Source organism: Muntiacus reevesi, chromosome 2 (assembly GCF_963930625.1).
Source record: "Muntiacus reevesi chromosome 2, mMunRee1.1, whole genome shotgun sequence".
NCBI classification, from domain to species: Eukaryota; Metazoa; Chordata; class Mammalia; order Artiodactyla; family Cervidae; genus Muntiacus; species Muntiacus reevesi.
The window spans coordinates 114086934-114113771 of NC_089250.1; the positions used below are offsets into that span (position 1 = coordinate 114086934).

Below are 26838 nucleotides of genomic sequence, written 5' to 3' on the forward strand. Positions count from 1 at the left end.
GCTATGTAAATAATATATTATATTTTAAAATAAGTACAATAAATATACTAATATATTACATAGATGACCTTTTTTTTTAACAAATAAACTTTATTTTCTAGAATAGTTTGTTACAAGAAATTTCAGATAGAGTTCTCATAAACTCCAGTTTCTTCTATCATTAACATCTTTTATTAGCATGGAGTTTTGCCACAATGAATGAGCCAGTATTGATGCATTATTATCAATTAACCTCCATACTTTATTCAGGTGTCCTTAGTCTTTATCTAATGGGCTTTTTCCAGGATCCTATCCAGGATACATTACATTTAGTTTTCACATTTTCTCAGGCTTCTCTTGACTGTACCAACGTGTCTCAGGCTTTTCTTGGTTTTGATGACCTTGACAATTTTGAGGAATACTGGTCAGTGTTTTGTAAAATATCCCTGAACCAGGATTAATCGTGTTTTTCTCACGACTAGATTAGGATTATGCATTTTTGAAAAGAAGACCACAATCGGTACATACTATCACTGTTGATCTATCATTCTTGACGTTGACCTTGACCATCCGGCTGAGATATTAATAGTTGACTGCAGTTTCTGCACCATGAAGCTACTCTCCGTCACCTCCACTTCCATCCTGTTGTGTCACTTTTTAATGTACAGAGTTAATAAAGAAGGGACACTGAGCTGGAGGGGGCTTGGGGAAATCCCCTTCCCCGGAGTGCAGCGCAGGGCAGGACAGGTCAAGGAAGGCGGTGCAGTGAACCTGTTCTTCGCCGACCTCGGGAGCCTGCCGTAACCTCCCGTGGCGGAAGGCCTGTGGCTTCCTTCCCAGACTGGTAGAGACATTCTGTAGTGGGCTGGCCCAGAGCGACTCTCACCTGGGGGCGGGGCCGCGTGCTTACCACGCCCCGGCCCCGCCCACCCGGCCCCGCCCCTCCGTGGCGCACGCGGCCCCGCCCCGGGGCACGTTGGGCCTCGGGCCCGGGGTTTTCCGCCCAGTGGGCTCCTCCTCCGGCTCCTCCCTGACGGCTGAGGAGCCTGCGGGTCGCCAGTTCCCCGAGTGCTCCGAGTGTGGGAGTGGGACAAAACTCGAGTCCGGTGGGAGGTGCCGCGCCTGGGACGCCCGGAGAGAGAGCTGCTGCTGCCCGCGTCCCACTTCTCCCCTCGCGGCTCCCCACTGCCCCTTGGCCAGGTGAGTGAGGTTTCTCCGGCTTGAGGGGGGCACGGGACGGGGTGGAGGCAGGGCGCCGCGGCCCGCGCCGGGAGGCCCCGGACTGCCCCGCGCCACCTTCAGCCCGGCCCTGAGGCTTCCTGGTTACACAGCATGGGGGTAAAGGCGCGGGTGTCGGGCTGGTCCCGGACGGGCTTCGTCGGCCTGCCTCCCCAGCTCTGTCAGCGGCTGGGGGCGCTCCTTGTGAGGTGGGCGGTGCACGGGCGGAGCCCCCAGTGGCCAGGGCCGCGTGATTGTGCTGCTCCGCTGGGGTCCGGGGCTCAGGGCCTGGGAGCCCGTTAACCTGCGACAAGAAGGCTGCTGACTGGTGTGGGGATGGCGGTGGCCGCGACCCCTCTGACCCCGCTGACTTCTGGAGAGTGTGTGTAACCCTTCCGGAAAAGGCTTCTGTAAGGAGATCTAGGAGGGGTGGCTGCCTTCAGGAACTTGCCTTCAGGAACTTTCCTCCGGAACTGGAAAGACGGAAATTCCTGGGAGCTGCTGCTGTTGCAGTTGATTTATAAGGCACTTTATTTGAGAGAATGCGGGATCTACCTCAGGTGCTGTGTTCACCTGTGTGTTTACCTTCTCTGCCTGTTCCTTCATCTCAGGCTTGAGCTACAGTTTCAGGGAGGGATTCTTGACTTCTCCCCCTGAAAAACCTTTAAGAAATGCGTCTGTTGATTTAACGGAGAGTTTTGCAGTTCATCAACTTGAGACTTTGGGGAGCTGAAGCCTAGCTAGACCGTTCCAGCCCAAGCTGGGAGCAGTATGCCTGGCACATTTCTGTCCCTTCCCCTCTAAATCAGCGACCTTTCTTTGGCGTGGTGTTTTAGGACAGACCCAGGGTATCTTTGGTAGCCAACCCCTCTGCCTTCCCTCCCTGCCTTCACTTTGCTCTCCGGCTGCCTTGACCTGGACTTGGACTGACCCTTCAAGGGGTGAGCCTTTGCCCAACCACCACAGCAGGAACAAAAGCTTAGAGGGCAGTGCCAGGCTGAGTTCAGGCAGGGCGTGTTATCTTGCTCATCCCCCAACTGGCTCTGCTTATGTTCCTTCCTTGTTTCAGTCAGTTGTTCGGGATGCCAGGAGAATTAGCAGGGCCCCTTCACTCAAGGCGCTCTCCTTGCCACAAGGTTTTCCCTGGCAGGAGAAACTAGGTGAGGTTCCAGGGCTGTTTGTTGCTCCGGCATGGGATGCACACTACCTTGGGCATCCCTTCCAAATCTCGCCTCTTACTAGTCTCTCTGCCTTTGGTTCCTTCGCCTTAACATGGGGGTAATAATAATACTTGGAGCTTCCCTGGTGGCTCAGCTGTAAAGAATCTGCCTGCCAGTGCAGAAGACGCAGGTTCTATCCCTGGGTCGGGAAGATCCCCTGGAGAAGGAAATGGCTACCTACTCCAGTATTATTGCCTTGGAAATCCCATGGACAGAGGAGCCTGGTGGGCTACAGTCCATGAGGTCACAAAGAGCCGAACATGACTTAGTGACTGAAGACAACAGCAACAATCATAATACCTACCTCACAGGGTTATTGTGAGGAGTAAATAAATTAATATACTAAACAACCATACAGCTCAGTCACTGATCTGAGTAGGTGGTGACCGTGCTTCTGTGTCCCAGATAGACGTAAAGCTTACAGCAGGGCCTGACACATTTGTATTCATTGGTAAGAGCCAATAATATTTATTACTCCCTTCATGCAGCTGAAGGTCAGCCTAGTTGAATTGCTCTCCTTCTGACCTGTTCCTCTGTCTTCGCTGATGTTCTTTTGCCCTTCTCCCCCCAGTTCTGCCTGTTATTCATTGCCCTTCTAGGAACCATCGAGGTACCTGGAGCAGGAAGGGGCAAGACACGTGGTCAGCCCACACAGCTCTCCTCTACTCCTTTAACATCACTTCTCAGTATTCGCCCTGCAGAAGTAATTGTACAGCCAACATCTTTCTGCCCCGTCCTCTGTCTGGAGGGTGGGTGGTATTTCTCACTCATCTCTTGGTCTCACAGCATCCAGAAAGGACCTTGCCTGATGTTGGTACTCAGCAGATGTTAGCTAAGTGAAGAGGCAGACCAGGGATATTTGACCTTGGAAGCTGAATTTGGATAGGTTAAAAAAAAGAAAAAGTGGGGAGAGTGAGATGGACGTTGAGTTCAGACTGAGAGGTGGGCATAGGAACTGGCAGAGAGGTCAAGAGGAAGTCCCCTTGGACTCCTTTATGTTATCAGGTCAAGGATTGTTGTCAGGGCTTGTCCTGGATTGCGGCATCTAGAAGGCCAAGATTTGATTAGTGATGCCTTGGCCACGTGATTTGGGGAGGATGGGTAGCTTGGGATGGTAGGAGTGAGAATTGAGCCCGAATAGGTGAGTGTGAGATTTTCCTGGGCATTCACTGCAAAAAAAAAAAAAAAAGAAAGAAAAAAAAAGCTGGTGTGGGTAGGAGGTGACTGTAGAAACCAAATCTGTGCTGAGTGCTGAATCTTCAGAGAACCTAGGGCCTTTCTGGATCTCACTCTTTCCTGTTCTTTCCTCTCTCTTTTCAGCTGCTGTCTTTCCCCCCTTAAGCAGTTCCTAGCACTTGTCCCATGGCGGGCACTGGAGGAAGATTCTGTGTGTAGGTGTATTTCACAATCGCAGCCAAGTGAACGGATTCAGGTTTCTCTGGATTTTTCTCAACAGCACCTTGTGAGCCCGTTGCCTGTAAAACATAAGGAATCTGAGGGATACCTAGATAGGAACGCTCTTAGGAGAAATGGAGAAACTGAAATGTCTTTGTTGGGAATTTGCATTTTTAAAAGCAGTTGTTGAAATTTCAACGGAGCTTTCTAATAACACTGAAACCATACCACAGGAGGCCTCCTGACCCTGATCCCGGGACCCGGTGAAATAAAGGTCAGATGTCATGTGGTGGTCTGGGAGGATCCTGACACTGTGGCGTGAATAGTGACTCAAACCGCAGCTGACTTTGCTCCTGATGTGAGAAAGTAACAGGTGGGGTGAATGGAGGGGTGAGGAGGCAGAGTTCCCATCTGTGCTGGGTATCCTGGGACAAGCCACATAGCCACAACAGGGTCCCAGTGTTCTGGGTAGTAAAATGGTTGTTTGCAGAATCTGGTGAGAAGATGTTTGCAAAAGGGGCTTGATATCAGTTAGGGGGTGGCGATGGCAGTGTTGATATCTTGGGTTGCTGCAAGGAATCTTGAAGCTGGGGTTGGAGTGTGTGGGTGGTAGGTAGCTGACTCCTGGTTCTGTGATCTGTGAGTTCTAGTCTTCCAAGGACTTATGGTCCTGAAGGTACCTCTGCCTTAGCAGGAAAAAGGGGGAGAAATGACTCCTGAAATTGAGAAGGGAAGTCAGGTGCCCGGAGCCTCTTACACCTGTAGCATGGGCAGAGACTGGCTTGGAGGACAGTGAGTGAGGGACGAGGAGAAACTCAAAGCTGATGACAGGGAGGTGGAGGGTCAGCCTGGGGATGGCATCCTTGGGGAAAAGGGTGTGTCTGTGAGGGGGCTGGTGATAGCGGACTGAGCTTACTGTGTTCACCTAAAAGGTCATGGCTATTTTAGGAAGCTAGTGACAAGCATATTGCTGTTGAACTCATAGTGAGTACCCACTGTTTGCCTAGCCTTGTACTGTGAGCACAAAAGCAGAGGCCACCCCCACCCTCCCTAGGTTGTCCTTGGCTGTTTTGTAGTACAGATATAAAATAATTTATTCTACCTTTCCCTTATTTCTGGGTATGGAGGCTATTGACTGTTTTTTTAGTTTGAAACAGTGTTGGAATAAATAGTCTGTGCATGCTCAGTCGCTTCGGTTGTGTCCCACTCTTTGCAACCCTATGGACTGTAGCCCGCTAGGCTCCTCTGTCTATGGAATTCTTCAGACAAGAATACTGGAGTGGATTGCCATGCCCCTCTCCAGGGATCTTCCTGACCCAGAGATCGAACCTGGGTCTCCTGCATTGCAGGCGAATTCTTTACCACTGAGCCACCGGTAGAAATCTTTATAAGGAAGAGTTAACACTTCTATAATAAGTCTTCCACATCAAGGACAAATTACAGGCCTTGTGATATAGAATGTCTTCGTTAGATACTAAGAATGGGATTCTAATTGGATATGTTGGAGGTGTATATTTCATAAAATATGTTATATAATTTGGAAATTATTTGTAAATATTTTTTTGAAAATTCTTTCTACTTTTTTGGTCATTGATTTCAACCTTTATTGTTACTCCTTTCTTCTTACTTTTGCTTATTTCATTGCTCTAGTTTTCATGTCTAAATTGGTTCATTTATTTTTAGTTTTTTAATTTAAAAATTATGTAGACGTCAGAATTTTCTTCTGAGTACCAGTCTAGCCAGTGGGCCTTTATATGAAATGCTTATCTTTCCATTGCTTCCTAGTACTCTGTAGATTATTTCTGATCCAAGGACTTTTTAGAAGGCAGCATCTTTAATTTCTGAGGAAGTTTTGGGGCAGTCTGATCATATTTTAATGTTGGCTGCTAGTTCCCTTGGCTTCCTCGGTGGCTCAGCTGCCAATGCAGGAGATGGGAGAGATGTGTGTTTATTCCCTGGATCGGGAAGATTCCCTGTATGAAATGGCAGCCTGCTCTAGTATTCTTCTCTGGAAAATTCCATGGACAGTGTAGCCTGGCGGGCCGGAGTCCCTGGGTCGCAGAGTTGGACGCAACTGAGCACACATGCACAGTTCTGTTGAGTGAAGGTGCTTGGCAGAATCTCTTGTGGGACTGTATTCAGATTTTCTTTGTGGCCAGCTACATGATCAGCCTGAAAAGCTTTCGTGACACGTATTCTCTGTGGAACACAGACGTCAGATATTTCTTTGATCTTGAGGGTGCCCTCTGCATCCTTGCTTATTGAATCTTTTTTTTTGAGTCAAACTCAACTTACATTTGCTCTGGATTTGTGAATTTGGCATGCATGTTTGGTGTATACAGCTTTATCAAGCTTATCTTTGTGGATTGTACCTTGTGTCATTTGTTACTTATTCTGTACCTTTGGCCTTAAATTCCATATTATCTATTTTAGGAGCATATATTGTCAATAATCTTGGAGAATTCCTTCTTTGTAGTCCTGGAATTAGTAATTAAATGCATTTTATAGGACAGTAAGTAAAAGGCCCAGAAATTTGGAAGCAAGCATCAGTCAGGCAGGGGGTAAGCCACATCCTTTAGTTTCCACTCAGGCTTATGCAGAGTAGGTAGTAATCAGGCTGGCTCTGCCTGCTTCTTAGACTTATGATGACTGTGAGCTCCCCCTTCTTGTCTGTCTCAGTGGCCCCCATGATAGCCAGGTTTTAGGAGGAATGGATAAAAGGAGGTCAGTTCGCAAAACCCAGGGATGGACTTCTGACTTTGTGGTTGGTTCCTCCCCCATCCCATAGGTCCAAGTAGATGGCTCTCACGCACAGTTATATTTCCTTCCTCATCTACAGTGGCAAAACAGACTCTCTGTTCCCCAAGGGATATGACAAAATAGTACACAAAAATGTCCTAAGACCAAATGTCAGCTATAAAGGCTTGGGCCCCAAGTTTTACAGTCTTTTCTGTGCTTGTGTTTTAAGTCATGTAAACTATTTCATTGGACTAGAAGGGCCTAAGCCTTGTTGTAACATGAAATCCTAGTGAGTAGTTTTCCAAGTCCTGTGTTTCCAGATAAAGGCAAATGGCTGAGAAGTGGCTGGAAAAAATCCTCATTCTGCAGAGGCAGGGTTATTGGAAAGTTCTCAACATGGTTTTAATACTAATATTTCCACTTCTGGTTTTTCTCCGTGCTGACCTAATATGTCTTTGCCTTAATTTTCAACTTTTCTTTTCCTTTTTTTAAGAAAAGTGTTTCTCTTGTAATCAACACGTGACTGGAGTTGAGGGGAGATGGCAGGAGGCAGTGATAATAACAACAAACTGAATTTGGTCATTTCTGTCTTTGGTAGAGAATCCAGACTGTTTGCATGCCAGATAGTCTTGATTGTATTTCTTGCGTCTTCTTGTCTGTTTATTATTTATTACACTTGGATGCTGTTTCTTTCCTACTTTCTGCTGCCTTGGTTGAGTTTCTCATCGTTCCTCTTCCTCACCCACCTGCATTAGGATTCAGGTTTGGCCATGATTTAAGAGGAGTCTCTCTCTCCCTCTGTCTCCAGAAATTGGAGTCCAGAGTTAGTAAGTGCCTGTTCCATGAGGTTGTCCAGGCACCAGACTCCTTAGGCACAGTTGCTCCTGGCGTTCTCCAGGGCTCTGGTTCTCAAACTTGAGCACATTTATGACTAATTTGGAAGGTTTGTTAAAAACACAGATTCCTGGGCCCCATCCCTACAGGCTCTGATTTAGGGGGTCTGTGGTGAGGACCGAGAAATTCCCTTTCTAACGGTCACTCAGGTTGTGCCGATGCGGCCGTCCAGGCACCACAGCGCTGCCCTGCTTCCCTTACCTGCGTGGCCCAGCACAGCTGACTTCCTGCCAGCGTCCTGCCGCGCTGCCAGGGAAGCTCGGGGGCATAGTCCTAATTCGGGGCTGCCCGGTGCCAGGCTGCTGGTAGTGTTCTGTTATGGAAGCGAGATGGGCAGATGGTTGAGGGGGGACAACCAGAAGTTTCTGGAACACCACCCACTGCTGTCCTCAGTCTGAAACTGAGGGATAATGAGAATGGGATCTCATGACAGTGGCATGCCGACAGGCAGTGCAGAGGAGGGCAGCGTCTGATCCAGTGGGCCGGCGACTAAGCAGGCAGGTTGCTGCTGCTGCTTTGCTGATGCTCTGAGGGTCATCACTGCTTCCAGGCCATTCCCAGTGGTCGGGTTTGGCAGCCATGCATTCTGCATGTGGAGCCACCTTAGAGGCCTTGGGGGCGGGTGTCCCTCCAAGACCCAGTTTTGGGATAGAGAGTATCTTACTGTGCTTTCTTCTCCTGACTGACCCGCCTCAACTCCAGATGTGACACGTCAGTAACTTATTTCTGGGAAAGCGTGGAGACAGAGCCCATTTGAACCCTGAGCTGTGTTGGGCTGATGGTCAGTGCAGCTCCTGATACCCCAGAGAGATAAAAATAAATGGCTGCCAATCCCTGCTCTCTGCTCTTGTTAACTCGTAGACAGGAACCTGGGGAGAAGCCATGTCACAGAGGGTTCCCAGGGCAGAGGACACTTTCTCTGTGACTTGATGACATGGGACTTTATTTGGAGGCAGCAGGGTCACCTTCTCATTCTGTCTTTCCCAGGATAGGCTTCACATTTCCGAGTCCATTCTCCAACCCAGGAAGGTGGAGTAGAACGCAGCAGCGTGAGTGGAGGGGAGCCAGTCTGGGCCTGGATGCATTGGCCTGGAGGTCAAGAAACATGTGTTGAGTCTTTGCCCCACCCCAGCCAATGGTGAGAGCCCAGGCAGGCTTTGCTCTCCAGGCCTCGGCTCCCACCTAAGTAAAATAAGCCAGTGGAGTCAAAGGGTCTCCTGAAGGTCCCTTCCAGCTCTGATGTTGCAGGATTCCTGTGTAATCCCAAAACTAGCACGCTGGGAACTGACTTTATTCCCCAGCAGTGTCTTTCTGAGCCTGCTTGCTCATGTTCAGCTCCTTGGTCAGGCCTGGACACTGGCCCGTGGCCACTCTCCCAGCTTGCTGTACCCGGAACTCCTCCAGGCGGGGCCACCCCAGGTGCCAGCCTTCAGAGGGGGGCAGAGTCGGAGGCACTGCTTGCCTAATGATTGACGTGTGCTCCAGCTATTCTTGATTCATGGGTGGGTATGTGTGTGTGGTGGAGGGGGGGAGTTGAATGTCTAACAGCACCTTCTGTGGGCTTTCTATTCAGTGCTTGGGAAAGGATGGTCTAGGTTGGTGGGGTGCTGCCTTGGGGCTCCCTCGATCGCCTCTGGGGCTTGATGACCTCATGACCCACACCTTGGAGGTGAGGCAGTGCTCCGGCAGTCAGGAATGTTCAGACGCCTCTTACGTCATTCAAGGTCCGGCCTTATCGTAGGAGGGAGAGAAAGAATGTTTTAGATGAGTTCTCTCTGCCCCCAGAATTCCTGGAACCTCCATACCAAAGATATCATTGGGACAGGTGCCACCAGGGTGTGAAAGAAATATACTCAGGATCCATTGATGTCCTGTCAGGAACCTCGCAGTGCCCTGCCCGTGCTAACTGGTGAAGGAGGAGAGGAGAGAGGCCTGTCCTACAGCCGCGGCACTGATTCTCTCGCTGGGAGGCCTAGAAAAAATAATTCTTAATTCTGGCTCTGGCACACGTCAGGTGTGTGATCCTTGCTTGTCAAGAATCATCTCTGAGTCGTAGTCCACTTGAGGTTATAATATCTATCTTGCAGGATCGTTGGGAAGGTTAATGAGGTGATACATGATGAAGTAATACGTGTTCCTGGAGTAGAAAATGGCAACCCACTCCAGTATTCTTGCCTGGAGAATCCCATGGACAGAGGAGCCTGGTGGGCTACAATCCATAGGGTCACTTGGAATCAGATATGACTGAAGCGACTTAGGTACTGAAAAGAGGGGAGTATTATTAGAACACTAGAGAACATAGAAAACATTTTAGGCCAAGTGCTGGTAAGTTCCAGAAAGAGAGGTCATCGTTGTGGGTGGAGAGATCAGGGTGGGTTTCCTGAAAGAAGTGGACCTCCATCTGGCTTAAAGGAAAAGCCAGAATTGACTTAGGCTTAAAGAGGGCAGACAAAGGAGCAAAGGAGCCAGGATGACAGACTAGGTAGAGAGATGACTGAGCAGAAGTTCTGAAGATGGAAAATGCTGAGGTATTGACTTGACTGAGCTATAGACATGCATTTCCTGCTTTCTTTCCATCACATGGAGACCTCTAGGGACCTTCCATTTTCTTGCCATGGCACAGCCCAGGGCTGCTTGGCAGGTCTTAGGGTTCCACCTGCTCAGCAGTCAGGTCCCCCTGAGATCTAAAAGACCATCTCCTCCTCCAGTGTGATCTGTAGGCCCTGGTGGGGATTTCTTTTCATCTTTCAGCTGAACAAGGCTGACTGGGGACTTGGTCACCATTAGAAGAGCCGACCTTGAGAAGTGCTATTGAAGGAGAGGTTTCTGGGGCTCCTAGGCAGGGTGGGGTGCTCCACTTTTTGGAGCTGAAATAGGTACTCTGTCAGGTCTTTGAGGTTTGAAGGGACCAGGCCTTTCCAAAGGCATTTGAACAGGCCCCAGGTCTGTGGAAGCCCCGGGGACTCCCTGCTGCCTTTTGATGTTTCATCTTATCCTCCACCACTCTCCGCCAGTTTGTTGGACAGGATCTGTGATTGACTAGAATATGAAGATGAGGTGGTTGATCGCATCTTACCTAGCAGAGCCGTGGGTGAACATCTGTGCCTTTCATTACAAATACGGGTGCCTGCGGGGATAGCCCTGGTGGGGACAGTGGGCAGCCCCGGCAGGCATCCCTGGATGAAGGGGCAGCTGCCACAGCCCTAGCTGTGTGCCACCACATGGGCTCCTGGTGTCCAGGTCTCCTCTTTTTCCATTTAAAACAAAATTTAAGTTGGAGAGACTCTTTTGCAGCCCCGCCCCTCCCCTCCCCACAACAAAATTAATGTTTGTGAACTACAGAACCTCCAAGGAGCCCCAGGCCCTGGGCAGGACAAGTTGACAACTGTGGATTCCTCACAGGCTCACTCATTTCACAGATGAGGGAGAGATGCCCAGGGGAGCGTGGGGTTGGCCAGGACCATCAGAGAGAAGTGGGTTTCTTAGACACATATCCTCTCTACTCCCAAAAAGCCCTTTCCTGATTCTCAACCTTAATCTCCATTCTGCCTGGGAGTGGCACTTAAACACTTGGTGAGTGTTTTCCTGTGACTGCTCTTTTGTATTTATCTCTCCAGATAGAGGGAAAGCCTAGTGCGGGCCAGAACTCTTGTTTTTTAACTCCTGTTCTCAGGGGAGTCTAGCCCCAGCATTGGGTGCCTCTTTGAGCCCAGAGGTAAAATCAGTGTGAAACTAATGAAACTTAGGGCTTCCCTGGTGGCTCAGATGGTAAAGAATCTGCCTGCAGTGCAGGAGACATGGATTCCATTCCTGGGTTGGGAAGATCCCCTGGAGAAGGGAATGGCTACCCACTCCTGTATCCTTGCCTGGAGAATTCCATGGACAGAGGAGCCTGGTGGGCTACAGTCCTTAGTTGAAGCCCCCCAACCCCCATATCCTAGTCACTTGCGTGTGGTCTCTCCAAGGCTGTGGGAGAGGCCCTGGCAGTGAATTAACAAAGTCATATAGTTTTGTAGAATTTGCAAAAAAAAAAAAAAAAAGCGTTCTGTTTCTGGCATCTTAAAAAGGACCCCTAAAATTATATAGGTTTCAGACTCCATAAAACCTGAGGCTCCCCCGCCAGAGATGCTGTGAAAAACCAGCGACTGGCTGTGGTCCTGCCTTTTGGACAGTGGGCCCCTGGCTTGGAGGCAGGAGTGGAAGGGCCCTGAACCAGCCCTGGGAGGATCTTGCTGTGTCACCTGGCCCTGTCACTTCCCCTCTCTGGTTGTCAGTTTCTCCATTTCTGAAATAGGAGCCAAGGTGGGGTGGGCAGGAATGAACTGAGTCATCTCTAGGCTGAAATGACCTCTGGTATTCCAGTTGCTTGGTCCTGGCTGGTTGGGTGTGTTCACCCACCCCACCCACCCAGGCATCACACTGCCCACATTTTCCCTCCCAGGAGCATTTGCATTGCTGGCTGGGTGTGTCTGGTTGGGCATACAGAACCCACTCACTAGCCCCAGGTCTCACCATGGTGACTCTGTTGACTGATACTATAAGCAAGAAAAGCTTTATTGACTGAGCTCTTATTCCCAGACATGTAGGAGACATGCACCTGGGCCTTCCCTTCTTGGTGGAATGGTTTTTCCTGTGGTCTTGGGGATTTATTGCTGCTTCTGCTGAGTGAGTTCAAACTGCACTGATCTCTTATGCAGAGGGAGCCTTTTCAAAGAGGACACCATGGAAGGATCTGGAGGGGCTTAATACCACAGTGCCTTTTTTTTTTCTAAAACCAGTTTTAGGTGTCTGTCTGGTGGTATTAAGTTGTTGTTCAGTCACTAAGTCATGTTTGACTCTTTGTGACTCTTTCATAGACCCCCATAGACTGCAGCACACCAGACTTCTCTGTGCTCCACTATCTCCCAGAGTTTGCTCAAATTCATGTCCATTGAGTTGGTGATGCCATCCAACTATCTCATCCTCTGTCATGACCTTTTCTGTCTTCCTTCAGTCTTTCTCAGCATCAGAGTCTTCCAGTGAGTTGGCTCTTTGCATTAGGTGGCCGGAGTATTGGAACTTCAGCCACAGTCCTTCCAATGAATATTCAGAGTTGATTTCCTTTAGGATTGACTGGTTTAATCTCCTTGCAGTGCAAGGAACTCTCAAGAGTCTTCTCCAGCACCACAATTGGAAAGCGTTATTGTACAGCCATCACCACCATCCATCTCCAAAACTTTTCATCTTCCCAAACAAACTCTCTCCCCATTAAACATTAACCCCCAATCCACTCTCCCCTCAGCTCCTGGCATCACTATTTTACTTTGTCTCTGAATCAGACTACTCTACTTACCTCACTTAAGTGGAGCATGCGTACTCAGTCCCTTCAGTTGTGTACAACTCTGTGATGCTGTGTTCTGTAGCCCTCCAGTCTCCTCTGCCCATGGGATTTCCCAGGCAAGAATACTGGAGTGGGTTGTCATTTCCTTCTCCAGGGGATCTTCCCAACCCAGGAATTGAACCTGTGTCTCTTGCGTCTCCTGCATCTGCAGGTGGAGTCTTTACTGCTGGTGCTACCTGGGAAGCCCCCTCACACAAGTAGAATCATAGAATATCTTTTTGTGACTGGTTTATTTGATTCAGCATAATAACCTGAAGATTCATCCATATTCTAGCATGTATCAGAATTTCCTTCTTTTTTAAGGCGAAATACTGTTTTGTTATGTATATTACCACATTTTGTTTATCCATTCATCTGTTGATGGACATTTGGGTTATTTCCACATTTTGACTGTTGTGAATAACAGTCAAAATGCTGTGAACATTGGAATGTTGGTGGACAAATATGTTCAAATCCTGCTTTCAGTTCTTTTGGGTACATTTACAGAAATGGAATTGCTAGGTCATATGTTTAATTTTGAGGAGCTGCCCTACTGTTTGCCACTGTGACTGCACCATTTTAGCACACGACCTTTCTGTTGTACAGTTTTCTCTCACGGATCTCCTGGTGTTTGTTGGCAGGATTACATTTTTTCTGGAAGCTGTGGAGGAGAATCTGCTTCCTTGTCTTTTCTAGCTTCTGGAGGCCATCTGCATCCTTTGACTTCTGGCACCCTTCCTGTGTGGATGGAATCCCTCTCAAGCTTCTTATCTCTTTCTTTTCATCTTTATTTCTCCTTATCCTTTTTTTTTTTTCATCCTTACCGTAGCCAGGAAAGGACTCATAGGCCCGCCTGGATAATCTAGGGTATGTTGCCCATCTCAAGGTTTGTAGCCTTGATCACATCTGCAAAGCCCCTTTGTCGTTTAGGGCAACATAGTCGCAGATTCTGGGGGGTCGGGATACTGACTCTCTGTTGGGGATATTTTTGACAGACCTAATCCAGAAACTTCACGGTGCCTTCATCATGGGCTTTGAAAGCCCTCCTTCTCTCCCGTCCCAGCCTTGTCTTGAACTACCTGTGACCATGACGATTGGTTAGGTACTCCCCTCACTGTGTGGGCTGGACACCTAGTAGACACTAAATAAGTTTGGAAGTCTGTTCAGGATCTTTGATGACCCTTTCCCCCCTCTCCAAACTTCAGAGCCTGTCCTCTTTGGCCACTTGGAAGGGTACAACCCAGGTTGAATTGGTGACAAAGCACAGAAAATGGTCCCTATTTTACAAAAGTCTTCCCTGTTCTTACTTCATTGAGTCCTCACAGTAATACCAAAGTAGGTTGGCAGGTCATATTTTTGCAGACAGCTTAGAAGTTCAGAGAAGTTAAGTTGTTCTGAAAATGTCACACAGCAAATGGTGAAATTAGGAAGGACCTAGACCCTAGCTACCAAGCTAATGCTTCTTAGGGAGTAAGTTAAGATTAACTGAACACCTACTGTATGCTAATAAGTTACATGGTGGATAACTTTATATGCATGTATCTCTGCATCAGACCCTCATGGCCACGTAGTAAGATGAATGTACCTTCCCAGTTTTAAGGAAAAAGGCACAGAAAGGTCAAGCCACACGCCCAAGCTCACACATTGGACCGTTTTTCACCCCAGTTGCCCAGTAGCAGTGTTAGAAGATGATATCAGGGCTGTGTGGGCCATGGGTAAAGTTCATATGACGGAGCTGAGAAGTCTCTTAGGACTGTCTTGTGATGTTTGTGGCTCGATAGGGGAGTGTGGGTTGTGCACAGATGGAAGAGAGAGTAATTGGAGGTAGTAGAAGAATCTGCAGAGGACCTGGGGTTGAATGTTATGAGACCCAGTGTTGGTGATGCTTAGGCTGCGTGAGCTGCCCACCCTCCCTTTCCCCACCCAGACCAAGGAGGGATTCAAAGAAGGGACTCCCCAAGTTCCCTTCCAGCTGAGCTGCTGATGGTTTTGTTGTGCAGACAGCACCCTCCACAGAGCTTGGAGGGTACACCCCTGTTGGGCCCAGGTGGTTCTAGAGGAACAACTCTTGGGTTGGACTTTGCAGGAAATGGAGGGGCTTGAGAGCTAAGTCGGGGACAGCAAGGAGGCTTTCTGTACTTTCGGGAGTTGGGCTTGATTTAATCGGCTGATCCTGAGGAGCCCATTCCGATCAGGTGGTGTAATTGCAAGCGGCTTCTGCTTGCGGAAGTGGTGAAACTGACTGATACAGGCCTGCCTCCCCAGCCCCAGAGGCATTTAGAAACAAACCTCCGTTTCCCTTTGGGGGAGGGGGTATTTCCTAATAAGGTCCTGGCCACACCTAGGACTTAAGTTGGTAGGGGTGGGAGGGATTTCCTGTCACTGCCTTTGTGACAGAAATTGTGTGTGTCAGAAGAACCTTGTTGACTCCAGGGACCTCAGCCTCATCTCCTGTCACAGCCTGGTTGTCTGGCAGATATTGACACCATATTTGGGTTCACCTGCTTCCTCTGTGGCCACTTTTCACCCCTCAGAAATCCTGAATCAGGGTTGGCATTTGACTAAGTGTTGGTGCTTCCAGAAGCCTGTTTAGTGTGGGCATCTGTCAGAGGGGACTCTTCCCGTGAGCTGAATAGACCAAGGTTTACCAGGGCTGTGCCGTGGAGAGGTTGTAGAGTGACCTGTGAATCTGTGTCTGCCTGCAGGTGCCTTTCCGTGAAGTGTCCGCTTCTGCTTCGCTCCCTCTTTCTCAGTTACCAGGACATGGTCTGGAAAGGTCTTCTCAGCTAAAAGCAGAAAAAATGGTTTCTGTCAGGGTCGAGCCCAGAGTGGGCATACAGGCAGCAGGCTCCTAGGTAGTGGTGGGGCTGAAACTGTGCAGACTGAGACTCTGCTTCTGCCAGTCACTCCTCCTGGGACAGGTTTCTTCTTAAGGTCTTTTCAGAGGTGCTTCCTCCTGCATCACCCCCACCCCTGGCCCCTGTGTGCCTGCAGGCGTGTATGCTAAGTCGCTTCAGTCAAGTCCGACTCTTTGCGGCCCTATGGACTGTAGCCTGCTAGGTTCCTTTGTCCATGGGATTCTCCTGGCAGGAATACTGGAGTAGGTTGCCATGCCCTCCTCCAGGGGATCTTGCTGACCCAGGGATCAAACCTGCCTCTCTTGTCTCCTGCATTGGTAGACGGGTTCTTTACCACTAGCATCACCTGGGAAGCTCCACGCCCCTCACTCCCAGCTTTTTTCGTGTAGTTTGGACCAAGCCCCCAGGCACCCAGGGATAGAAAGGAAACATTGCCAGTTTCCTGTTGGTGGTTTCTTAGGGAGATTGGAAAATCCAGTACAGCCATCCCCACCCAGGATCTGCTGCTAGGGGCTGGGCTTGGAGTGGAGAAGGAACCAGCAGACTTTACTCTCCGTGCCGTGCCCCCGCCCTCTGCCCTTCACACTGTCCTGACTCTCCAAGCTCTTGTGTTCCACCGCAAGCCCTCCCTGCCCCCACATCTCTCATCCTGAGTGTTATCAAGTGGTCTAGGGTCCTCTGGGGCCCTCTAATGTAACCTATTTTAGGGAAACTGATACAGTGAGAGGTTAGATGACATGTGGGGCTTTCCTGATAGCTCAGCTGGTAAAGAATCCGCCTGCAACGCAGGAGACCTGGGTTAGATCCCTGGGTTGGAAAGATATGGAGGAGGGAACGGCTACCCACACCAGTATTCTGGCCTGGAGAATTCCACGGACTATAGGGGTTTGCAAGAGTCGGACATGACTGAGTGACTAGAACTTTTGGGGGACTTCCCTGGTAGCTCAGCTGGTAAAGAATCTGCCTGTAGTTCAGGAAACCCTGGTTCGATTCCTGAGTTAGGAAGATCCGCTGGAGAAGGGATAGACTACCCACTCCAGTATTCTTGGGCTTCCCTGGTGGCTCAGCTGGTAAAGAATCCACCTGCAATGCCGGAGACCTGGGTTCAAACCCTGGTTTGGGAAGACCCCCTGGAGAATGACTACCCACTCCAGTATTCTGGCCTGGAGAGTTCCATGGGGTCTGTATAGTCCATGGGGTCGCAAAGAGTCAGACACGGCTGAGCAACTTTCACTTTCACAATGATATAATGGGAACATATTTGATATTAAACTGTTATTATCTGCATTTTACAGATGTGGAAAAGTGAGGCCCAGAATATTAAATAACCTGCCCAAGACCACACATCCCAGTGGAGCAGAACTGGGATTTGAATCTGGGCCTCCTGGCATCAGAGTTCATGTTCCTCCCACCACCCTAGACTGCCTTTAGTGAAATACCTGAGATCACAGTAAAACCTAGTGTCCTGCTTCCTAATTCTGTTCTGTTTCATCAACCAGTGTTTTTAAAGTTTCAATCTTTGAAATAGTAGTTTCTGGGGCTGGTGGGCCCTGGAGGAAATGCACTATAGGGGTGAAGTCCTGAACTTTGGGGCTTGGCTGCCTGGGTTTGAATCCTGGCTTTTCATTTACTAGCCGTGACCTTAGGGTAAGCTGTGTAATCTCTCCATACCTCCATTTCCTTATCTCTACTACAGAGATCATGATCTCAGTGTTATGTGTCTTAGGGAGTTGTAAAGTTCAGTTTATGTATGGCACTTGACAGAGGGCCTAGTACGTGATGAGTATTTGATAAATGTCAGCTATCACTGTTGTCTCGTAAGTTTGGGAAATTGAGGGGTAAAGTTAAGCAGACACCTGTTATAGGACTTCTCAGAGTCTTTATTATGCTATCAAAAATGAGCACTTTCCTGGAAGAGGATGTAGTAGGCAGCAGTTTTCAAAGTTTTTGGACAACTAGCCTCTTTTTTGAAGTGGGTACCTGGTAAATTCTTCACTCATGAGACGTTAGTTGGTGTTGGGGAACACAGTTCAGGGAGCACGGAGCTCTGTACCGTGCTGCCTGTTTCTGCTTGGCTGGGCTGAGCTGGAGATGGACCAGGCTAGATCTGAGTGAAGCTTGGAGGGCCTGTGTGTGGCAGAGCTTGGCTGTACCAGGCTTCTCTCCCCTCCTCCCTCTAGGTATGGGTAGAGGCCTGTGGAGTCAGCTGAGGCACTTGAGGGTTTCTGGAACCTCCTGGCCATGAGGAGTGACCTTGGCTGACCCCAGTTCAAAGCGGTTACTGCACTGTCTTCCTTTGCCCTTGGAGGAGAGAGAGGTCTTAAAGTAGGTCATCAAAGGCAAGACCGATTGGGACCACCAAACAAACCAGCCCAGCCCAGGTTGCGGTGGTCACAGGTTTTGTAACACAGTCCTGTTTCGGGAAGGCAGGGAGGCTCTGCTCTCTCTCAGGAAAGCTGAGTTCCACCTTGGACCCTCTGCTCTCTCAGGAAGGCAGAGTCCCACCTTGGACCCTCTCCCCATGTGCTTGTGACTTGAGTGAACTGGGTCCCTGGCATATTTTAGCTGCAAAACCAAGATGGTTGGGAACTGCAAGTTCCTTTCCAATATAGATATTTTGGGAGCCTCTAAATCTAGGGTTGGGGTGAAAACCTGAAGAGGTGTCACCTTCAGAAGTTGTGAAGTCCAACTAGGAAGAGCCCTGAGAGGTGAAGCCACCTGTCACACCCAAGGTCTGCGGAGGTGAGGGCCTAGCTCCAGGTCACTGGTTGGGACCTTTTTCCATGAGATTCTTTGAACTGAACTACCTTAAATAGCCTTACTTTGGGCTCCTTTTGCACCCTGCTCTGGGTCATTGCTTCCCAGCTGTGTGTGGTCGTCAAGAGCTTCTCAGACCAGCTCAGGGCTGGCTAACTGTTCATCTTCCCAACAGCCAGGTGCAGGAAGTGGGCCAGGGAGGCATGTGGCTGACTAATTACACCAGAGCCTGCCCAAACCTAGCTCTGAACTGGAGCGAGTGTTCGTTGATAGACAAATTTCTTTCTTGTTTTACATCTCTCTCTATATATGAATATATATAAACTATAGATAAACATATATGTATTTGCATTTTGTGTGTGTGTGTGTGTGTGTGTGTGAAAGTGTGTCTTGTCTTGAATTTTACTTTGGAATCTGCTCAGTGGTGACCTTTGGCTAGGGGATTAGAGGAGAGAGTGAATCTTGAATTTTACTTTGGAATCTGCTCAGTGGTGACCTTTGGCTAGGGGATTAGAGGAGAGAGTGAATTTTGCTTTTCACTTTGTGCCTTTCTCTTCTGTTTGAATTTCCACACAATGTATTTATATTCGTTTTATTTATTTATTTTTTTCATGATTATTTACTTATTTATGGCTGTGCTGGGCTTTTGGTGCCACGTGGACTCTTTTCTAGCTTTGGCAAATGGAGGCCACTCTCTAGTTGCGGTGCGTGGGCTTCTCATTGCGTGGTTTCTTTCGGTTGTGGAGCATGGGGTCTAGAGCTTGCAGGCTTCGGCAGTTGTGGCCTATGGGCTCAGAGGCTGCAGTTTCCAGGCTCTAGAGCACCGGCTCAGTAGTTGTAGCACTCAGGCTTAGTTGTTCCATGGCGTGTGGGATCTTCCCGGATCAGGGACCCAGCCCGTGTCTTCTGCATTGGCAGGCGGAGCAACAGGATTCTTTACCACTGAACCACGAAGGAAGCCCTATTTTTAATTTTTAAATGTAATTTAATTTATAGAGCAGCTTTAGGCTCACAGCATCACTTTCCCCACTATCAGTATCTCATATCAGAGTTAGAGTTGATGACCCTATATTGACATACCATTATCGCCTAAAGTCCATGGTTTATTGTTAGCATTCACTCTTACTGTTGTACATTCTGTGGATTTTGACTAATATATCCACTGTTTCGTGTCATACAGAATAGCTTCACTGTCTTAAAAATCTTCGGTGCTCTGCCTGTTCATGCCTTCCTTTCCCTAACTCCTGGTAATCACTGATTTTTTTTTTAACTTCTCCATAGTTATACCTCTCTCAGAATAACATGTGGTTGGAACTGTGCAGAACATAACCGTTTCAGGCTGGCGTTTTTCTCTTAGTAACATGCATTTAAGGTTCCTCCTTGTCTCTTCATGGCTTGACAGCTCACTTCTTTTACTGCTGAATAATATTCCATGGTCTGGATGTACCACAGTTTATCCATTCACCATCTGAAGGCATTTTGCTTGTTTCCATATTTTGGCAGTTATGAAGAAAGCAGCTGTAAATATCCATGTACAGATTTTTGTGTGCACATATATTTTCAGCCCCTTTGGGTAAATACCATGGAGTGCTATTGCTAGATCATAAGCTGAGAGTATGTTTAGCTTGTAAGAAACTGCCAAACTGCCTTCCAAAGTGGCTGTACCATTTTGCATTTACAGCAGCAGTGAATGAGTTTCTGTTGCTTCACACCCTCATTGGCATTTGGTGTCATCGGTGTTTTGTATTCCTGCCATTCTGATAGGTGTGTGGTGGTATATCACTGTTATTTTAATTTGCAGTTCCCTAAGCATGTGTGGTGTTGAGCATCTTTTCGTACATTTTTTTTGCCATGTGTATGTATTTTGGGGGAAAGTATCTGTTCAGATCTTTTGCCCATTTTTAATTGAGTTTTCTTACCTTTTAAAAAAAATTGAAGTATAGTTGATTTACAGTGTTGTGTTAGTTTCAGATATACATACTGTAGTTTTTAAGAGTTCCTTTTATATTTTGGGCAACAGTCCTTTATCACATGTGTCTTTTTAAACGTCTTCCCCCCATTCTGTAGTTTGTCTTCTCTTCCTTTGATTTTTAAAAAGAAACCAGCAGGGATCATCTGAACTGTATGGTGTAAGCTCTACATGTAAATTTTCACATAAAAACAGATTGAAGATTTAGTATTAATGAGCTAACACAAATAAGTACTCCAGTCCCCAGACTGGGAAGGGGTCATCCCATAGGGCATGCACTCTAGTCCAGGCCCTTTTGGTTTGCTGCTGGGCATTGGGCGGGAGGTCTCACGGCATGTGACTTCTGGCCCAGGAAGAGCTCCAGGTTTCTGCCTTCTCTCGGTGTAAGCCTGCTGCAATCCTAGCCCTCTGGGGAGGACACTGCATGATCCTTGTGCCAGGCATGCATGGCCCTGCCACCATCCTTTTTCCTCCACATCACTGGAAGTCAGGCAGGACACGAGAATATGTGCAGAGAGCATAGCCAGCCTAACATATATCTCCATCTCCCACTCTTGAGGTGGGGGAATGGCAAGACTCTTTATTATGGGGGGTGGTGGCTAGGTCAGGGCAGTGAGGTACCTCTTGTTCTGGGTGATTTTGCCTCTTCTCCCAATACCGTGTTTCTAGATTGCTGTGTTTGAGGACTCTGGGTGCCTACTCTTGTGGAATCCTTGAAATGTAATGGTATTCTTGTATACATGTACACGGTTTTAGGGAATAAGCCACTTTATAGGCCCCGAGAAGCCCCCTCTGTACCTGCTTTCTGCTTCCAGCATTCACCAAGTAAGCTGAGGCTTGGTCTCAAGGGACCGTGGGATGCTCAGATCTTGGTGTTTATCCTCAGAGTTTACTTACTGCTGAGAATAAAGATTAGATAGAATAAGCTAGAAAGTGTCCAAGTACCTCAAAGGAAAAAGCATTTCCTAGATTGTGGAGTGTAGAATCAATTACATCAGAATTCCTGGAGATGGGGATAGGGTGCTTGTTTATATTTCACATTCCCAGGACCGTCCCAGATTGAAGTTCCCAGAATGATTGGGGCCAAGGCCTGAGCATTTTTAGCAAGCTGTCCAGGTGATTCTCATGCATGAGGAAGCAGTGCTGCAGAAACTGGTCCAGAGTCAAGCAGCATCAGCATTTTGGGGCCAGTTCCCAAACCCACCCTGCAGAGACTGTGGGGCCAGGACCTGACAATCTGGGTTAAAACAAGTCCAGCACGTGATTGTCTTGCAGCCTGAAGCATGAGAAGCCCTAGTTTAGCCAGAGAGGGCCACAGCTGGATGAAATTTGGTGCACAGCTGCAGGTAGATGGTCCCAGTGAGGAAGGAAGGGAAGGCTGGTATTTGTGCTGCATCTTGAGAGACAGTACTTGAGGCTGAAAGTTCCCCAGAGACTGGTTTCTAGGAACTGGATTAGTCCCGGAAGAGGCCAGCTGCCTGCGGCACCTGGAGGCCCTCTCCAGTGAGTCCCAAGACAGAGTGCCCTGATGATAGCCGGCACAGAACAGGGAAGTGCCTGGCCTGTCAGAATCCCGGCCTGTCCCACTATGTGAAGCACCCCACGCAGGCACCTTTTTTCTTTGTTAAAGGGCAGAAGTAGGAGGAAGGCATTGGTCAGCATAGAAGGTGTGATATTTGTAGATGCCAAAGAGAAAGCAGATCTGCAGGTCATTCACTGTGTTACCTTTTGTTGTGCAGAGTGAGGGTTGGACAGAGTGGAGGGGAGGGTGAGGGCTCCACCCCTGCCCCCACCATGCCTTGCCTGAACTCCCCTCTGAGCCAGATTTGGTACCCCGGGTGCAGACTAACTTTGCCAAGGGCAGCGGACCCTGCTGGTGGCCTCTTGAGAAAAAGTGGAGGCCAGCGTATGTAAAGACTGGGCCATAAGCAAATTTCTTAATTTTCGCAGAAAAAGGGGGGCTTCCCTGGTGGCTCAGTAGTAAAGAATCCCCCTGCCAGTCAAGAGACATGGGTTGAATCCCTAATCTGGGAGGATCCCACATGCCGTGGAGCAGCAAAGCCTGTGTGCCACAGCTATTGAGCCTGTGCTCTAGGGCCTGGAAGCTACCAACTGCTAAGCCCACGTGTGCAGCTATTGAAGCCTGTGTGCCCTGGGACCCATGCTCCACAGCAAGAGAAGCCAGTGCGACTAGAAGCCCACACACTGCAGCTAGAGAGCAGCTTCCACTTGCCATGACTGGAGAAAAGCCTGCGTAGCAACAAAGACCCAGCACAACCAAAAATAAATGAGTAAAATTATTTTAAAAAGGTGAGGCGAAGACTGTAGATGTTGGGAGTCTAAGAGTTGCCTGCTGATCCTGGACTCTGCTAGGACATGTGGTTGTTGGGAGGGGGCGAGCCAGGGCACTGGGATTGAGGATAGGGCCCCCAAAGGTCGACCCAGGTTCCCTGGCTGCCTTTGCTGTTCTCCTGGAGATTCCTAGACAGATAAGCTAGAGTGCTCTAGGCGCTCTAGGAGTTGGGGGAGATGTGTTAGACTCCTCATTTGACGGAGGCCCTCTTCCTACTGTTGTGAACTAGATGAGGAAATGGGTGTCGATCAGGCTGTGGTAGAGTTAGGTGGTCCAATAACTGATTGAGTGGTCCTGGGTGGGGAGAGGTTGGTAGCGACAGTGCAGGAGCGCCCTTTCAGTGTCACTCTCTGGGAAGAACGCAAATGCCACATTTTCCCAACTAGTGAATATAAAAGAGACCTGAGAGAGAGCTCTAAGATGCTTGATACTGGTCCAGATTGCAGGAGATCTTGTAGTCTGGAGCAACAGGTAGAATGGAGGGGGGAAATTTAACAGGCATCAGCATCCTGTCTCCATTGTCCAGAACATGCAGGTATTACCAGTCCAGGGACGCTGGGGGAGCTACTGCTGTGGTCTCTCCACACCCTACCTGGAGCCTTTGCTTCCCAAGGGAGCTCTGCGAGTGAGAAGGGAGCGGGTCACCAACGTGAAACTAATTCAGGCGGGAAATGGTGGGAAGAAAATGAGACTGTTCTTTCAGAAGAGGGGAAGACTGGAGGTGGGCTTTTGGGGAGAGGAGAAACCAAGGGGGGCGTGGGAGGAAGGACTGTTTTTTGGGTGTAGAATTAGACCCGGCCTGTGGACACTGCAGGGCAGAGCTCATCATCAGGGAGCTCTGGGAATGAGCACCATCACCCTGTGAGTGGCTGAAGCTGTCCTGTGGCTCTCCCCCAGGCAGGAACCCTAGCAGTCCCTCCAGGTCCAAGTGCCATGGTGTATTTATATAATAATCCTAACCCCAGGCTCAGAGCTGGGCTGCCTTGCGCTGAATGGACCCTGTGTGAGTTATTCGAATCTTGGAAGAACAGCCACGACCTCAAGTGAGCTCAGAAATCCCCAACTGAATTGGGTCTTTTTTAAAGTTGTTTTTTTAATAGGCCCAAATGCATGTGGCAAGAAATGCAAATATAAACAGTGAATTTCATTTCTATTCCAGTTTTCCCCTCCAGAGGCAATCAGTGTTACCTAGTTTCTTGTTTAACATTCCAGGGATTGTAGGGTGTGTGTGTTTGTGTGTTCAGTGCTAAATTTGTACATTTTCTTTTTTTAAAGTTAGCGTACACACAGCACTACACCTTGATTAATAATGGTGATCATTTCAAATCTCCACTCATAGAGCTGGCTAATTCTGAAGTATATAATATATAGATATATGAGTATAATATACAAAGTATCCCTTGTGTGGATCCGTTGTGATTTATTTAACCAGCCTCTTGCAGGTGGTTATTTAGGGATTCCTTGTTGTTGTTGTTGTTGTTGTAGTAAATGTCACAGTTAAGTGCATCTGGGAAATAGATTTCCAGAAGTAGAGCTTCTGAGTCAAAGACTGTCGTTTTTAATTTCAACATCTCTGTGTTTTCACTTGGCGAGCCTCACCATGTTAGTGAGGGTGAACATCTAATGTTCCTTTTCAGTTATAGTTTGCATCATTTGAGTTTCTCTAAAGGTTATTGGTCTTTTTCTTACCATAAAACGTTTTTCCTAAATTTGTCCTTTCTCTTGTCTTTATGCTACTTTCCTTATTTCTGTCTTACACAGAAACTTAATTTTATCTTTGGGGGTAAGGGCTGCTTCTGAAGTCTGAAGCTTAGTGTCTGGCTGACATTTTACGTTGATGTAGGGAACAGGGGAGTATCCTACTCCTCCGTTTTGCTTTCCCATCCCACTGTGGATGAGGCCTCCAGGCTCATTCCTCTGGGAGGTGGTCTCCAGGGAGAACGGTGTCAGGAACAGGACTGCAGCTCCTCTGTTTCTCCGATGGGCGGTTCCTCTTTATTCCATGAGGAGGTTCCTGGCCCATCCATCGTTCAGGTCCCCAGGGTGTTGCCTCGCCAGCGAGGCCTCAGGGTTCTGGCAGAGGGGTCAGGCTGAAAGCACCACTGGGGACCTTACTTGCCTCTTCGCAGCGTGCTTGGGAAAAGGTCTCTGGCCCCCACCACAGGTCGCCAATTCTAGCTCTCTGCAAGGTCACTAGGCCGCCATCTGGCCTCCCATTGCAGTCCCCCGTTGACCCACTGACCCAAATAAATTACCATGCCCAGAGGGCTGAGAACCAGACTTGTGGGGACCAGTGGCACCTTAAGGAAGGAAGCCCTTCATCTTCCTTAAAAACAGCGTGCGCAGTTCTCCAGTGCAGCTGTGAAGGGCGGCCCAGAATCTTGTAGGTGGATAATGGTGTCTAGAGAGGTGTTTCTCAGAGTTCCTGGACCAGTAACATCACCTGGGAACTAGTTAGAAATACGAATTCTGGCTCTACTGACCCAAACCCTGCGGGTGGAGCCCAGCAGTGTGTTTAACAAGCCCTCCAGGTGGGTTCTGATGCACACTGCAGTTTTGAGAACTCGCTTGGGGCCTGGCTTGCAAGGAGCAGCTCACCTGGGCTCAGCAGGTGTGATTGTTAGGGGAGCCTACAGGTCTCCTCACTCTCACTGGTCCTTGGGTGCCTCTCAAATTGCAACAGCCACTGATTGGCAGGAGTAAGCAGGTTGCTGGTGGTCTGAGAGTGTGATATCACAACAGATCTTGTCCCTCTGGGCAGCTCCACTAGCATGAGACACGGCAGAGGGATCTGTACTGAGAGAGGTTTTTGAGGACAGGTTTCCCACCATCACCAAGAATTCTAGGTTCTGGGCCTGTCTCCTTCCCTTACTACTGACCTGCAGGTCTCTTGCCCTCTCTGAGCTCCATCTGTAGGGACAGGATGGTACTGCCTCACTTGATCAGATGAGCCCTCCTGAGGGCTCTCCTTATTTCTGGGAATGGTCATCCCAGAAATAGGTTCAAAGGATTCCCTTGCTGGGTGAACCAGAGGCTGGAGAACAAAAAGTGTAGTTTGGGGCAGATCCAACTCAGAGGCCGCTGTGGATCGCTCGGGGTCTGTAGGTCGGGCACAGGGAGGTGGGAGCGTGGGCTTTCCCCGATGCTGGCTGGATGGTAATAAAGAAGATTCAGGCAAATAGACTTGGACCCCTGAGAGAGAGACGGGAGAGCAGCTTCACACATGCAGCATCCCTTGTCCGCACAGGCGGGAGTGGAGCTTGGGTGGAAGGGGTTTTGAAGGAAACTCACCATCTCGTGGGTGGTGAATCCTGTAATGCCCCGATTGCGGTTTCTGGCAAGGGCCTGGTGGGTAAAGGGTGAGCTGGGTTGCCCCACCTCGGGTCAGGCCTCATGCAGCTCCTCCTGCCGGGGTTGGCTTGTGGGTGTCGCTGTTCTCTCGTAAAGCTAATGGGAGCCTCTGGCCGAGCCTGAGCACACTTTCCTCTTTCCTTTCAGATCTAGCCATGAGCTACCCAGGCTACCCCCCGCCCGCAGGTGGCTACCCACCAGCTGCACCAGGTAAGAAGGTCTGGGGCCTGTGGGGGAGGGATTGCCCTCTCTTCACAGCATCCAGGCATGCAGAGGGGAGGAGTGATGGTGCTTTCCAGTCATTTCCTTGCTCCTTTCATACCCACACAGTGCAGCCAGGTGGGAAGGGGTTGGAGAAGAGCTTGGATCCTGGGGCCAGGTGAGGCCAGGGTTTGAAGCCACTTCTGAAAAGCCAGGATGAGGCCAGGCCCCAGTCTCTTGCCTTATTAGCTGATGGGCGTGAAGTGTGAAGTCGCTCAGTCTTATCTGACTCTCTGTGACCCCAGGGACTATAGCCCAGCAGGCTCCTCTGTCCATGGAAGTTTTTAGGCAAGAGTACTGGAATGGGTTGCCATTTCCTTCTCCAGTATTAGGAACAGACAAACATGTTCCATTCTCTGAGACGCAGTTTTCTCCTTTGCGAATGAATTCCAGCGTCTCCATCACTGCGCTGGCCCAGACAGGACCGCGGTAGCCGGTGAAGGCTCTGGCGGTGTCCTCTGAGGTCCGGTCACTCCTACTGCCCT

At 49.0% G+C, this 26838-nt stretch overlaps 1 protein-coding gene across 2 annotated transcripts in view; it reads left to right on the top strand.

Annotated features, from left to right (window-relative positions):
* The first annotated feature begins 967 nt into the window (after positions 1–967).
* Positions 968–26838, top strand: part of ANXA11 (annexin A11) — a 41924-nt gene continuing 16053 nt past the window's right edge. The window contains exons 1-2 of one of the 2 annotated variants that reach the window (XM_065922717.1): positions 968–1179; positions 26240–26302. In XM_065922717.1, the coding sequence (XP_065778789.1) occupies positions 26248–26302 (55 nt within the window). In that variant the 5' untranslated portion in view covers positions 968–1179; positions 26240–26247. The remainder of the gene's footprint in view (positions 1180–26239; positions 26303–26838) is intronic. The other variant, XM_065922716.1, reaches the window with a different exon arrangement.